The sequence below is a fragment of the Athene cunicularia genome (genome assembly GCF_003259725.1).
Source record: "Athene cunicularia isolate RWA chromosome 4 unlocalized genomic scaffold, athCun1 chr4_part2, whole genome shotgun sequence".
Lineage (NCBI taxonomy): Eukaryota > Metazoa > Chordata > Aves > Strigiformes > Strigidae > Athene > Athene cunicularia.
Window position 1 is genome coordinate 16,470,445 of NW_020799099.1, and position 15,744 is coordinate 16,486,188.

The 15,744-nt window shown below is 38.4% G+C and overlaps 1 protein-coding gene across 1 annotated transcript in view; it reads left to right on the top strand.

The window, feature by feature from the left end:
- Nucleotides 1-860: 860 nt before the first annotated feature.
- PAPSS1 (3'-phosphoadenosine 5'-phosphosulfate synthase 1) overlaps nucleotides 861-15,744 on the top strand; it is a 46,387-nt gene continuing 31,503 nt past the window's right edge. The window contains exons 1-5 of the mRNA XM_026847594.1: nucleotides 861-878; nucleotides 6,229-6,343; nucleotides 10,775-11,010; nucleotides 12,300-12,438; nucleotides 14,501-14,619. Coding sequence (XP_026703395.1) covers nucleotides 876-878; nucleotides 6,229-6,343; nucleotides 10,775-11,010; nucleotides 12,300-12,438; nucleotides 14,501-14,619 — 612 coding nt within the window. The 5' untranslated portion in view covers nucleotides 861-875. The remainder of the gene's footprint in view (nucleotides 879-6,228; nucleotides 6,344-10,774; nucleotides 11,011-12,299; nucleotides 12,439-14,500; nucleotides 14,620-15,744) is intronic.

Sequence of the window (15,744 nt, forward strand, 5' to 3'; positions counted from 1 at the left end):
GCGGCTGCGCCCCGCACCGCTCTGCTGGTTTTCAGTCGCTGCCCTCGGGAAGGCGGGAAGCGCCTCCGGAGTGGACCCACGGTCTGGGGGTTTCCTTCCTGCCCCTTCCGTCGTGAGCCCTCAGCTTCCAGCGATCTTGGAAGAAGGAAGACTTAAGAATGCGATGTACAATGTGACCATTCATAAACCTGGGTTGGCCACAGACTGAGGTTCTTTGTATGGTGGGTGTTATGTGGAAAACTGTCGAGACAGGGCTTTAAAAAAAAAAAAAATCTATCCAAAGCCTTCATTCTTGTGTATAAGGATGGGGGAAGATCGGTTTACAGCGAAGACCAAAATTCAGCTGTTTAGAAGTTACATTGCAGGCCTTTGAGAACATTTGATGCTTTTGCTGATGCAAGACAAATGAAAAAAAAGTATGATTCCATTCAAGCAATGCTGAGCAGAAGCAGACAAGAGATAAGATCCAGAAAACATTTGATATGAAAGTAACAGTGCAAAAGAGTCTCTGGAGTCGTACTGTGAGTAGTAAAGGTCACAACTTTCTTGTTAAAATGACAAATTGTTAAAGAAGAAGGGAGTGTCACGGTTGCCTGAAAAATGGGGAAGTTGATATTGTACTAAAGAGTGTTCTGTCACTGTCGTTCCTATCAAAGCCTCTTCTTCTCTTGTGTGCAAGTTCAAACTTGTTTACATAAGAGAGTAGTTGACCAGTTACATTCTTTCAATTTCTATGAGGAAAAGACAAAATCAGAAGTTAGGAAGATAGTGAAATAGATCATGTCTGGGTGGCTGTACAAAGTGTATTCAACAGTTACTCTGTATCAGTTGATTGTCAGAAGCAAAGCAAAGATAGATTTGTCCAAAGCAAGTAAATGGTATGTTAAAAAAAAGTTAACTGATAATAACTGTGTGCTGAGTTCGGTTGAAATTAGCAACCCTCTCTGTGTTACGTGGCAAGCAGAGGAAGTCTTCCGCTTCTCCCTTTTTCTTCAGAAGACCTGAGCTGAAATGCTCTTTGTAACTCAGGAAGCTTCACCAGGAAAAAAAATGCATCTGATTCACATGCTCCACAGGCAAATGTTCTGGGCACTTCTGACTGCATCTGTTCAGCTGAGAGCAAAGTCAAAGTGACCTCTTATACCCTGATGGAATCGGCAGCCCCTAGGAAAGTAGGCAGAGTCTCGCCTTCCAAACTTTCTCTGGGCTTCCAGCATTGTTCAAAATATACCTCTGTCTATGGAAATCCCCTCACCAAGCCCACCTCTGAGCACAGCAAACTCCCAAGTTACACAGCAGCACACAACATAGCCACAAATACTGCCATTACACTACGTAGGAAGACTCGGGGAACGCTTTCTTTAGTGCAGCTCATATTTCTAACATGATTGAGGTGTTGCATCATTTTGCAGGTGACTTCTGATGAGAACTTGCTCCAGTTCTTGTTTCTGAGACCATATTCAGCAGAGGTATTTCTGGCTTCACTTTCGTCTGTTCCCTCTGATGCCATTCAATGACTCCACACCAGCCCTGGTGTCTTTGCTTTTGGTCGTGCTGTTACTGCAGTAGGTGGCAAGTGAAGATATACTTCTTATAGTATGGTTATCACTGAGTTGCTTGTGTCGCAGTACTATAGAAGATTCTGGCTGTTTGCTACTGTGATTTTTGAAATTACCCCAGCATTTGAACATCTGGTAAAAATGAGCTAGTCTGTGGCAGAGGAGAGCATGCATTTGGCAGATTGGGTGGTGCTACATGTGAAGGTGTTTAGATGCCTTATAGCATCAGTATCACTATGGAAAACTGCTCTGGAGGGCAGTTGTGAGGGTAAAAATAAGAATTTTTGCTGTAAGTGGGAGAAAATTTAATGCAATGGCAGAATATGGATTGGTGAATTGTTAGTTTTTTAATAACTGTAAAACATCTTATTATTCAGGTATAATTTCTGGACTTAGCTTTCTATTCCAAGCGCAGTTGTCCAAATCGAAGCAAAAATTTTCAAACCAGAATTTGAGAAAGTAGCTATTGGAAGGCATTCTGGGCAGTTCTTCTGGTGAACAGGTCTTGAAACCTCATCTAAATAATGCGAACAGACTCAGGTGAAGTGCTGTTATTTCAGCATACGTCTGTTCTTGTTTTGTATATAGACAAAGAAAATGGGCAATGTTGAGTCTGCTTGAGTTGCTTTTTGGCTATTGAGGAGAGCAGCTTGGAGGGGAAAAAAACCCTTGTCGTTTGGTTGAGTTACCAGGGCTGAAGAATGAATGTCATAAAAATGTGTTGTTATTGGGGTATCCCTGTCTTGTAAGAGGCACGTGGTGAGCAAAGTTAGCAAATGGTCTAGAAAGTATCCAAGATGACTGGGAAATTGGAAGAACCTTAAAGATAAGACCATATTTCAGAGGTGATGCTGGATGTGTTGCTGTTGTTACCTTGGGGAATCAGCACTTTCATCTGGGAGCAGAAGAATATGGAATTAGTCCCAGCTTCTTGAGTGTGTAAGGTTTATATAGGAACCATGCCTGTTCTTTACACAGTTCTTTCCTGATGCTTCCAACCTCAAAGCTGTTTCAAGTTGGTGCTGCAGCTTGTGGACTCTCTGCTTGCCATTGAAAGCTTTACTTCCTACCCTAGAGGTTAAAATAGTTAAAATTTTATGTAAAGTGAATGTAGAAGCACAGTGCTTCATTGTTGCTTTGAAGTAATGAAGAACAAATTCAATTTATGCTAGTGTAGAGATCTGTCTGTTAACTATGAAACAATTAAGCAATAAACTTTTCTTTTTGCTGTCTTCTGATCTTGACATTGCAACTTGGATTTGCTGCTCTTCATCTGGATGTCTGATCTGAGTTCTTACATCAAAAGTGTTTGGCCCTGATAGACTTGGCTTTGGAAAAAACCCGCCATATAGTTACAACATGGCAAAACATCAAGAATAAGATATTAGCCTGTTATGGCACTTCAGATTTTGTGTGAGAAACAACTCAACATAACGGGGGAGAAGAAGGATATATTGGCCTTCTCAGCTGACAGTACTGTTATAATGAAGCACAGTGTACTGGAGCATTATTTCTATTTGACATGGTGACTAGGAGGGAAAATATTAAAATGGGGTGTTTGTATAAGTAGTGCAGAATCACTTAATGTGTAACATGGGGTGAAAGAAATATTTTTGTGGATGAGTCAGGAAATTTCTGATGGTTGTAAAAAAAGCAGCTAAATAGACCGTTGAGATTAAGGCCCTTTTTTTTTTTTTTTTTTATTAGCCCCTTTACAAAAATCCAGTATGTCCTTTCAGCAGCAGCTATTATAGTGAATGTAATTAGGCTAAGTTTAAAATAGCTTTTTTAAAGAGTACTTGCTCATCACACTGACTTTATCTGTTATTCATCTTCTTACGTTTCATTTCTTTTAACATTGATAATATGGATCTCCAAGGTAAGCAGTGCTTTGATATAGTGTAAAAGGAAATGATGGTTCTTTATTTCTGCTCTTGTTTTCAATGGCCATTTAATTTCATCAATTTATACTCATAAAATTTTATGCACAGGGATTTGAAGACTGGCTAAATAATTTAAGAGCACAGCCAATCTGTGCCCTGAATTCTGCTCCTGAGTATTTTTCTGTGCCACATCAATATTCGTAGTGAGTATATTTGAGACAGTAATTAAAAACTTAGGTTGTTGAGGATCTGATGTTCAGCTTTTGTTCAGTGGTGGTGGTAGTGAATCCTCTAGTAGCAAAGTGGACATGATTAGGAAACATTACTAGTTTGTTTTTTTTTTTTTTTTAGCAAGAGAGAATGATTTGCTAAATTATTAACTCTTTAGAGCACCTCTATAACAAGTTGTTTTCTACGGGAATATAAGGAGGATTTTGCTACTACTTTGCCCAGGTGCACATAAAAGGTGGGGCTGATGGAGATGGGTGTGTTTTTCAATGCATGCAGACTGTTTGGGCACTTTAACCTTTAGTCTTAGATGCCTGCTTCTGAACTACAGATGGATGATTGTCCCACCACTGAGCTTGTTGACTGCTCTGTTGCACTTGTGACTCCAGCAGTCTGTTGGCCTTCTCATTGCTGTGATTTATCATCTCTGCTAAACTGTTATTCAATGTTTTTTGTTTTTTCTTTTTTAAAGTTATGTCTTTTTAATTGTTTTAAGAATCTCGCCTGCTTCCTCAGGGTTTCATGTGTTTGGTAAGCCTAGTGCAATGCCCTGATCAGTTTCATTGCAGCTTTGCTAGTACTGGAGAACAAAGAAAACTGGTGTGACTTACTGAATATGGGCTGGAAGAAGTCTCCTTGGATTAGACATTTGACTTCCAAAGTATTTGATTCTCATAATAGACTTATTGCCAGGAGTCAAAAGCAGAACATGTGTTTTCATGTTTTAATGTAAAAGAGCTTACTGAGACACCGGCGTGGGAGCTGTGCTTTGAGACTGGCTTCTGTTTATCCAGTGCCTGGTACAATACAGTACAACTGGAATTAATGAGAAAGAATGTTGCTATTAATGTATTAATTTGAATTGCTGTGTACATTCGTTATTCACAGTATATCTTTCTTTTAATTGAAGGCTAAATACTTAAATTATTTTTGTTGTTTTTTTAATTGCTCGGTTTATGTATTTGCTCTCTGAGATCTCTCAATTTTTATGTAGTACGTAATCGTTTCTACCATAAGAAAATAATTTTTTGATTCTGATTTCTGGTTTTCGCTGTATTGCACTGACTTAATGTGCACAACAGCTGTGTTTTAGGAGATAAATTATTTGAAGATAACACTATCAGCAAGTTTAATTTAATTTTGTGTGGTTATAAGATGTTTGCAGGTGGTAGTTTCTTACAGGCTGGCATTCAGTCTTCATCTAATTTTAGATGCTGGACTGTCACCACTGAATTATGGAGTAGTTGTATTTAAAAACATGAACATCTGTCCCTACCTTGAGTTTCTGTTTGTATTAACTATGAGCCCAGCTGTGTATGGAAGTGGGGACATACAATCACACAAATTCATAACTTCTGATGAAGTTACAGGTAAACATTTGTAGTATTGTTCTACAGAAGGATGGTGTAGCAGCAGTCTTTGAAGCCACAGGTGGATACCATTTTTCTGTTAAGCCTACTTTGTGGTGTGTCTTTCTAAAACTATGAACAGCTCTCTGTTAGTACTCCATAGATTAATGTCCCTTCTATCTTTTTTATTAAATGTCATTAAATGCTTTCCTTTCCACTGATACAATGATGAAAGAGAAGATAGTGCAAATATTTTGCAATATGTGAGCAAGAGAAGTCAAAGCAGCATTACATATACCACCATTTCCACACACACCCCCCTTTTTTTTTTTTTTTTTTTTTTTTTAAGCCTTCAGTTTGATTGATCATGCTCTGTCTGGTTATTTAAGGTTTTGATCTTTTATGAATAAAGTTCATATAACTAGGTACCATTAAAGCTTAAGGGAATGCTGAGGCTGATCTTTCCATGGGTTCCCTCACCTTAAGTTCTGAAATGTTAGGTAACAGTGTCATCTTCCTGAAGATATTTGTACAGCAGCTTATGATGATGAATAGTTTTAAGAAAGTCTGTAACCAGCTTTGTTTTAATTAAAATTATATTACAAAAATCCCATCTTATTAAAGAATTTGTTTTAAAAGTTGCTTAGAAATAGTACTTTCTTTAAACACTCAGAATATATGATAACAGTCTCAGTTCTGAAGACTGAAGTCTATGTAAAGGCAGAGTGGTTTGGAGATGTGTCTGCTGAACTGAAAGTTGGACCAGACATGCATACTTTGCAATGAAAAGGCCCCTTAAGAGTTAAAAATGAGCGAATGTTTGGCTGTTTTATGGCAGAAACCTTTAGCTCAGAGAGAGAGAGAATCCATTTGATTGTCTTAGATTTAAATTATTTGAATAGACATCAAGTCTAGCAGTTCATCTCTATTTTCATAGCTGTTTTTTCTTAAGTTGTGTTTGAGAGTAGTAGTTGACTAACCTGGCAATCCCAAGTTTCACAGAAGGAGCAAGAGAGATGTGGGTTGCTGTGGCTTTTCTAATTTCCTTTGTGTTCTTTGATCTGTTCTGCAGCTGGTAGATTTGGTATTGTTTTTACTTCCATTGGTTTGTCTCCAAGTCCTTCTTTGTGCTTGTGAATAAGTTTTAGTGTACTTTGCCAGCTTACCCTTTCAAAATTTAAAGAAAGACCTATTCAACTTCTTTTACAGGGAATGCAGAGGGCAACCAATGTTACCTACCAAGCTCATCATGTCAGCAGGAATAAAAGAGGCCAGGTGGTAGGAACAAGAAGTGGTTTTCGTGGATGCACAGTCTGGTTAACAGGTACAGTCACGAATTTCTGAGAATCCTTTTGGTTTAGTTACTCTTCTGAAAAGCTACTTAGATGTAACTTCTTTTTTTCAAAGTTGAATGCTTGTAGAATCTAGGACGTTGATGCAATTTTATTACTAGTTTTAGGTAGACTAGCAAGAGATTGCTTAGGGCAGATAGTAACTTGAGAATGTATTTTGTTCAGTGCTATAGGAGCATTGTTTATTTAGCACTGTCCACTGCTTAATTCCAGTTGAGTTTTGGAGTGCATGTGGTTTTTTTGTGTTTTAACCAATTCTATCTCTTACTGTCCATTTACCTATTATCAAACTTTTTTTTAGTCTATGTTTCTGAATGTTTTCTGTAAAGATCTCTTTTTAGAATGTTCTTGTCTCCTTGGGTTGAAATAAGATTTCAACATAAACCTATGCCTTTGGACAGCAATTGCATATTGAGGCAATGCATCCTGGGAGTTATTTTTTAGATTGGGACTTTTTTTTTTCCACCGAATTGTTTTAATTGTAAAAAGAGAGGGTAAGTAAATTCTAAAGACAGCTTCATTTCATAACTGTGAGGGGATTTTTTTTTTTCTTCTGTTTTTAAAAGTTCTGGGAAGCTTTAACATATTTCCTTTGGAGTTACTTTTCAGTTAAAAAATAAATATAACAATGTTTTATTTAATTAGTTTGTAAACTATTTAGAGCACTGTTGTGTTGTGATACAAAAGACCTTCTCAAAGTGTTAGAAAAGCTTACTGCACTAAGTAAAATTTGTTTTCACTTAGTGAACATGTGTGAAAGGTAAAGCAGTAGTTAAGATTGCTGAGAACCATTCCAAACAGATTTGATACAGTAGCTTGCTGTTATGTCTTTCTTTTGTAAAAGAATGGAGCCCTTTCTCTCCATATTTTTGTCGTGTAGCTCTAGCCTGTCTCTCAATGCTCAAATGATCTGGTAGGCTGCCATTCTTTTCTCCTGGTAATTCCTTAATAACCTTTTGAAAAAGGTCATGATAAAAATATTTTCTCAGTTACTTAGACAGCAGCATTTTCCAGTTGTCATGGTTTAACCCCAGAGGGCAACTGAGCACCATGAATCTGCTTGCTCACTCTTCCCCCTCAGGAATGGTGAGGAGAAAATAAAACAGAAGGCTTGGAGACTGAGACAAGGACAGGGAAGGGATGACTCACCAGTTATGGTCATGGGCAAGACACTTGTTAGGGGAAGAAAAAAACCCAACATCAATTTAATTTAAACATCAGAACTGCTTAATGTGCAATCAGAGTAGGACAGTGAGAAGTACAACCACATCTTAAGAACACCTTCCCTCCCCACTTCCCTTCTTCCTGGGCTCAGCTTTGCTCCTGATTTCTCTTATCTCCTTCCCCACCCCCAGTGATGGCATGGGGTCAGGGAATGGGTGTTGTAGTCAGTTTATCACACATTGTTTCTGCTGCTCCTTCCTCCACAGGGGGAGGACTCGTCACACCTAGTGTGGGGTCCCTCTCATGGGAGACAGTCCTCCACAAACTTTCTCTGACATGAATCCTTCCCACAGGCTGCAGCTCTTCATGAACTGCTCCAGCGTGGGTTTGTTGCAGCATTCCCAGCAACAGACTGCTCCAGTACAGGCTTCCCACAGAGTCCCAGCCTTCTACAGGTGCTGTCACCTGCTCTGGTGTGGGGTTCTCCACAGGCTGCACTTGGGCATCTGCTCCACCATGGACCTCCATGGGCTGCAGGGGCACAGCCTGCCCTCTCACCATGGGCTGCAGGGGTGTGTCTGCTCTGGCACACCTCCCCCCCTCCACATCATTCAGCAGACCTCAGTGCTTGCATAGGTATTGCCCTCACAACTCCTTCTCCTCTCAGGTTCCCCTTTTAAAATACATTGTCGCAGAGGCGTGGCTGCCATTGCAATTTGGCTCATCTTTGGCCAGAGATGGATCTGACTTGGAGCCCACAGAGCTTCAAGAAGCTTCTCACAGGAGCCACCTCTGTGGTCCCTCCACTGCTACGAAAACAGAGCCACACACAAACCCAACACTCTAGTCATCATTCTTTTTAAACAAATGTAATCTTGATGCCAGATTTCCTTTTTTTTTTTAGGAGGAAGAAGTGTGGTTGTAGAATACAGAAAAGTAGGAATGCTATAAGAAGAGTGTGTTGCAGAAGCTAGGTTACTGAAGATGTTTGAGCACTAGTGTTAGGGAGTGAAATGACTGTAGGTATTGAAGTAAGCAATACTACCCATTCTAGAATTGTGCAAACATGAGTCTTCAGAATTGCTAGGTTATAGAATAAAAGCTGAAATGGTTGTATACTCCCTTCAAGATTTTCTCACATCATCAGCACTTGTAGGGAGGGAGCATACGAAAAGTTATTCCAGAGATGACTTTTAATTTTTAAGCTAAGATTTGAGAGCTAAATTCTAATGAATGCCTTGTGCTGTTGATTCAGAGGGTCCTAGTAAAAAACAGAAAAGCATTACTTTCATGTATAGATTAAATGCAATTTTGAGAGTGTAAGTTATTTTAAAGTCATGTCAGCTCAAAAGCTGTTTTTAAAACTCATTATTATATAACTTTAACTTCTGCATTTCATTACATACTGGAGACCAAATGATGTGTGAAAAGCCTGGAGCATTTAATAGCAAGTTCCATGTGGGGACAAAGATTGCAAGTCAAAGACTGCATGAATCAGAAGTAAATGAAGTTGCTGAAATCTTAATTTGGACTGCCATGCTTATTTTCTAGGATGGGGGTGTACTTAATCGCTGCCAAAAGAAGACACTTCTATTTCCAGCCTTGCTTTCATTCTCTTGCTTTGCACAAGCTGTAGCACTTGCCAGCCCCACCATGAGCTGATTCAACTTGATAAATCATCAGTGAACTTAATACAGCCTACACACACACACAAAGGAAAAAAAGAGGGGGCAAAAAAAGTTAGCAAACTGAGTTGACTAATGGGCAGCAGAGGTAGGATGGTGTGAGTGGAGAGAGAGGAAGGTAAGAGAGCAGGGCCTCCCCTTTTGGAAGCTGGTTCTGGCCTAAGTCATAACATTCAGCTTCATCCTGTATAGCTGTTGCTCTTTTCAAAGTAGAGAGGTAAGCATTGACACAGAAATCTGAGTTGTCCAAGAAAATGTAGATAATTGTATAGATGATGATAAGTCATTATTCATGACACCATATTTTTTGGAGAGTTTTGAGTATAAGCCAAACCATACTGAAGTCTGAGAGATGGGTGTGGGGAATTTTCTTGAGAGAGGTGTTGGCTTAAGGTCTTATGTAGGACTTGTCTTGGGATACACATATTCTTATGTTTTCAGTAGACTATTCTGCATCTTCTGGATATTAAATTGGGTGAAGGAGGAATCAATGCAATGACTCCTTTAAATTACCCTAATATTGCAGGTGTCAAGCTTTCCTTTACACTTTGCATTTTCTTAGCACCTGCTTGTTATAGCACGATTATCATCCTTTGCTGCAAAGGTCTTAGAAGTAATATCAAACTGCTGTTCTGTGTGATTTTTTTCTTTCTCCTTTCTCTGAAAGCCAGAATAGATCTTAGCTACCATTAATAAAGATCAAACCATTTTCTTCACCCACTAGTGCTATTTTTTTAGACTCCTGTTACCCTTATTTTTTTTCTTACTCGAAGAATTAATGTCATCTTATGAAGATTTACGTTTGTGTCCTGTTTAGGCATTGGTTGCTCTGTATAACCTGAAGCATGTGCTCCAGATAAACTCCTTAAATCCAGTCTGCAAAATTATTTAAATACACTTCCCACTTAAAACAAGCAACATACGTTTTAATGCTAGCAAGACTTCTCAATTGTTTAAAGGTTGTTGCTGAAGATTGTGAACTGGACCCAAGTTTAGTATTAAAATTGTCTTTGCTTGTTGCTTACACACTCTGGTTAGTGGAGCATGACTGCTGTGTGTGTCTTGAGTGTGTTTTGTTGTGTCTGTGCTGTTTAATTCAGTGCTGTTGTTCTTCAAGGAGTAAGAACAGAGTGTGGTTTGGTCTGATTCCATTTATTTTGTTGACTGAATTTCGCTTCAGTGTGAGATCTTCCTCTTCTGATGTAAACATAACATCTTAACTCTGTGTTGGGTTTCTGAATTTAGTTTGCTCAGGTAGTGACAACTGCCAGCAGCAGCACTGGGCAATGTGCACCATCTCTATGAGTGGCAGAAATTCTCAAGACCAAACTCTTATCTGCTTCCAATTGCACATGTCGCTTTGTGCCTTACTCTCCCTGTACCTGTTGTCTCTGTGAAAGGCACTTGGCTTATGTTTCAGGTAAGCATCTCTTAAAGCCATTGCTGCTGATGCCTGTCACTTTGTTTTTTTTATACTAGCAGTGGTACATGTACTACAGTTTGCCCTAACTTGTTTGTATGTTTATATACTTATATTATTTTTGGATATTCTAGGTCTGTCTGGTGCTGGGAAGACTACAGTAAGCATGGCACTGGAAGAGTATTTAGTATGCCATGGCATTCCATGCTACACATTGGATGGTGACAATATTCGCCAAGGCCTTAATAAGAATCTGGGTTTCACACCAGAAGATAGAGAAGAAAATGTCCGTCGTATTGCTGAGGTTGCTAAACTGTTTGCAGACGCTGGTTTGGTGTGCATTACTAGTTTCATCTCTCCTTATACTCAGGTAAATGCGAAAATCCTCTAGATAAAGGGAAAATATAAAATGCCAAATGTCGCTCAGAACTTAGTTATAGGAATCCCTCACTGAACTTATCCAGAGTCAAATGCTTGACTGTTTTTTTAAGAAATTTGTGCTTTCTAGATACGATTACTCAAATTTCCGAAACGTTAATATTAAATATAAAAAAGCTTACATTGGTCCTATAACTCAAACTGTCCTTCAGTCTATTAGGCAGAATTGTTAATCTAATATTAGGAACCAAACCTAAATGGTACTCCAAGAAGCTATTAAAATTACAATATCTTGTATGATCCATGTAGGTTCCAGTATGTTATAAATATGAAGACTAGGTATACACTTAACCTAAAGACATAGTTAAATTATTTTCAAAAGCAACTTTGCCTTCAGTGAATGAATGACATGAACTGTATTTTACCAAGTGGCAACATGACATTAGATAATACTGAAAATTAACCTAAATCCATGTTCACCTGGTTTGTGAAGACTTTTTTTCATCTGTGTATGAGAACACAGATGGGAGAGACAAAAAGGGGGTGTGAACACCAAGTATCCTGAAGAATGACAGAGGGGCTGTAGCTCAAACATTTCACAGAATGAGGAGATGTTATTCCTTTGGTTAGAGTGGTACAAACAATTCTTCTGATAAAGTTTTGGGGAACTCAAGATCCTGCAGTAAAACAGAAGCCTTTAGATACGAAGAAAAATAACCACAGTGAGAGATGAGTTTAGTGGATTTTTTGAAAGTTTTTTTGTTCTCTCAATGAAATTCACCAGCTGATTCAATGCTTGGCAAGCCATACAAATAAAATAATATTTAGAGTATGTGAATCTTGTTAGATTAGTGAATGTAGAGAAATCTGGTGCTCTGGAGAGAAGGGTGGTCATAGCAGCAGCAGCAGGTAAATACCTCCTCTGACATTAGTGCACTAGGCAGATGTAACTATTTGGGATATAAATCCTAAGATAGGGGCAGGTATAGAAGATTCTGCACTCTATGTCTGGGTTTATTTAGTTTTGTTTTGTTTTTTTTAATAGACCAGGTTAATTGCAAAATATCTCAGATTTTCATGTCAGCTTTTACCATGTGATGAACTGTAGCCAAACTGATGTAGCTTGCAGGGGATCAGTTGATCAAATCATCATTTTTTCAAACTTTGAAAAGTTGTTTGCATTTTGCTATCAGCTTCTTCAAAATAAACTTTGAAAGCAGAAAGACAATAACTATGTGGGTGCAATCAATCTTTTAGGGTTTTTTTTCTGTTTTCTTTCAGGATCGTAATAATGCCAGACGAATTCATGAAGGGGCAAGTTTGCCTTTTTTTGAAGTATTTGTGGATGCTCCATTACATGTCTGTGAGCAGAGAGATGTTAAAGGACTTTATAAGAAAGCCAGGGCTGGAGAAATTAAAGGTGAACCTAGATGTGGTCACATCCTTTCTACTGAAGTGAAACATTGGTGTAACTTGACTCCACATAAGTGGATGTGCTCAAGTCTGTGAGTCTAACACCCTTAAAAGCAGCATGGACTGGGGACGGGACCAAGCAGAAAATTGGGATCAATTTCTAGCTTGTGCAACAACTAGTTAAATGCATAGGACAGTAAAAGGGTAATAGCAGCTATCCTTACAGAGAAAAACCTTGAGCAGAGTACATGGTTTCTATTGCAAGCTCTTATGATTGAGGATTAGTCTGTATGTCCTTTGTGTGTACATTGACTAGTTAAAGAGCCTGATTCTGTGTAAAGTCTGAAGAATTGCATTAATAAGGGTTACCAACATCTTCCTAAAAGCATGATCACTGTCTTTCTGGGAAAACCATTAAGAATGCTTCTGAAGAGATTAACTTTTATTTTGAAATTAGGGTTCTGTGCTGGTGCCCATTAAAATTATTTCCTGTCCCCAGCCTCAGATCAAGATTTAAGTAGAGGCTGTAATAAAAAAAGCTTAAATATCTGATCACTTGTTGCAAGGATTGTTTCAAGTGCTTCTTTGCTCTGTGTTGTACTTTTCAGAGTTTGACGATAGCACTTTTTAATCTGCATTAAGAAGCAAAGCATTTTTTAAAGTAATTACTTTCAGGGGCTGAGTTTGCAGATGCTGTAATGATGAACTTGCTATTAATCAAAAGTGATATAAAAGTCAAGAAATCTAAGACATTCCATGTTACTGGTGGTTTGGTACTTCTAGTACTACTAAATGTATCATGTGAAGGTCAGGAATAAATAAGGCTGAACTACAGTTTATTCAGAATCAAAGCAAGATGGCTTGAGATGGTGTGATACAAAAATCCCAGTTCTGTACAGAATCCTTGTTTTTACTTTAGCACTGCCTTAATATTTTGTTAATTTTACAAGCCCCATAATAAAATCGTGTTACTTCAGAAGTGGTAGTGAGGTATACGATGCCTGAGTAAGCTACAAGGAGGTCTAGCAGTGGCTGTATCTTATGACCTATCAGAGATATGAAGCATGAAAATGAGATGAACTGGATTGGTCACAAGGAATGTCAGCAACTGTTATCTTTTTCTCTGGCAATGGTAATGGGACACTTTCTTTGCCACCTATTCCTATTCCAGTAGTTGGATACAAGTATACAGTTTTTGGAACACATACCAGCCTTTCTTACATGGGGTCCTGCCACAATTGATCTTTATCTTAGATGGGGAATGAAGCTATTAATTTTGGATATTTAAGTCTGAAGTGAAAAACCTGAGTTTTAACATTTGCAAATGCAGTTGTTCAGTTGCTGTAGCCCAGCTGATATTTCTGCTGCAGATCTGACTGACTTATGCTTACATGTTTTGCCTTCGGGCTTGATTTTTTCCTTCCTGTTTATGCATGGTCAGTCAGAATCCTCTCTGTTTCAAAGTAGATTGCTAGCAAAGTGGGCCAGAACAAGTTTCACTGGTAGCTTGTACAGTGTGTGACAATAGTTACTATAACTATAATAAACACACACATCTACCTTACATTAACAGCTATCTGAAGATGGGTATATTAGCTAAACTAAGGTAATAGGTGTTGGAATTCCTTACTCTTCAGAGTACTGCTTGGTGGCATGAGTGTAAATTTACATATAGGTTGTTCAACATCAGGCTTTGTGTTCAAAAAAGCCCCATCAATCACAGCTAATAATGAAGGACAGCTGATGGATGACTAACTCTGGGTTCATGTGCACAGTTCTTCTGCCAGTGCTCCTTTCTTTATTCACAGTATAAATCAAATAACTTCACCAACAAAGATGTGATATGTATGTGATGCAGAATGCTGAGGTTTGCAGTCATGTAGTAGGATTAGCAGGTGGTATGATAAAGAAAAAAAGTGTTGATTTCCCTAGAAAATTCCAGTCATAAGGAAGCTAAAATTCTGTGCTCTTGCCTGGTGTGTTGGTTTATATCTAAATAACTATGATCGATGTTAAAATGGAGTAATCTTTTAGAAAAAGTCACAAGATTTTTGTCTTGTGTTCTGTAGGATTTACTGGGATTGACTCCGAGTATGAAAAACCGGAAGCCCCAGAGCTTGTGCTGAAAACTGATTCCTGTGATGTGAATGATTGTATACAACAAGTCGTGGAACTTCTTCAAGAGAGGGTGAGCAGAAAAGCAGATATATCTTAGTAACTTTTTTCCAAGCACTTGTGCCTGGAATCTTAATGTATGTGCTGGGAAAAGTGAAGACAGTTTTTAAGAGTTAAAGGCTTATACATCTTTAAATTCTGCCTTTTAAACTTGTCCTGTTGTTGGTTTCCTTTTGAAACCTAAACACTGCAACAAGATTGATCTCTAAGTGAAATAAGATTTGGACAAGTGGAAAATTGTATTATCATAACTGAAAAGAGAGAAGGCTGTCTCAGTTGTTACAGAACCACTAATGAATGCTAGCATTTTTAAGAGTCTGAAATTTTTTACTTTATCTTCATAGTGTACAAGTTAATATATACTGCAGATGTGAATTGACAGGGTTGCATTTACACAGTGATTTGAGCTGTCTTAAGTAGGGGCTGCTGCAGTTGTGTCTGGTTTCCCTTGTTTCCACTGTTTTTCTTGCACTAGTAAAAGTGGTCCTGCAATTGTGTAATGACCAGTTCAGGAAGCTGATCTTCTTGACATGGCTGAGTTGAGTTAATGGTTCATAGCTTCTGAAAAGGTAGGTCTCTTTTCTCATTCATGCCTGCAATCTACACCACCCCTTTTCAGGCTTTTGGACTTCCTTCTGTTGTCTCATAAATAGATTCAGCTCATTACCCAACCTAAAAAAAAAACCCAGCTAAAGAAAAAACCCACAAAGAAACAAAACCTCCAGTAAACCACCCACAGAAAACAAAACAGACAAAAAAAAACCCCAAACCCCAAACTCACTAAAAGTGAAGTCAGCCGTGAGATGTCTTTATCGTCTTGAAACCGTACCCCTAGAACTTGCCAATCTTCATGTAAAAGAAATGTCTCCTTACATTCTTATCTATAGTCAGTTGGTAGTGGGATGATTTTTCAATCATTTTAATTCAGATACTTTACTAGACAGTTATTAATGTGTTTTTATGAGGTGGATGTTCTGGAAATTTAGGGTGTAGGCAGTAGCTTAAGTAAAGCTTCACCAAGTGGTGAAGTTGGTACAAGGAAAAGACCTCATCATGCATGGAATTAATTTTAACTCTCTGTGCCAGTAGAGCTTTGGAGAGATTAGTCTCTTGTGACAGAGTTTTCTTGAAAATTTAA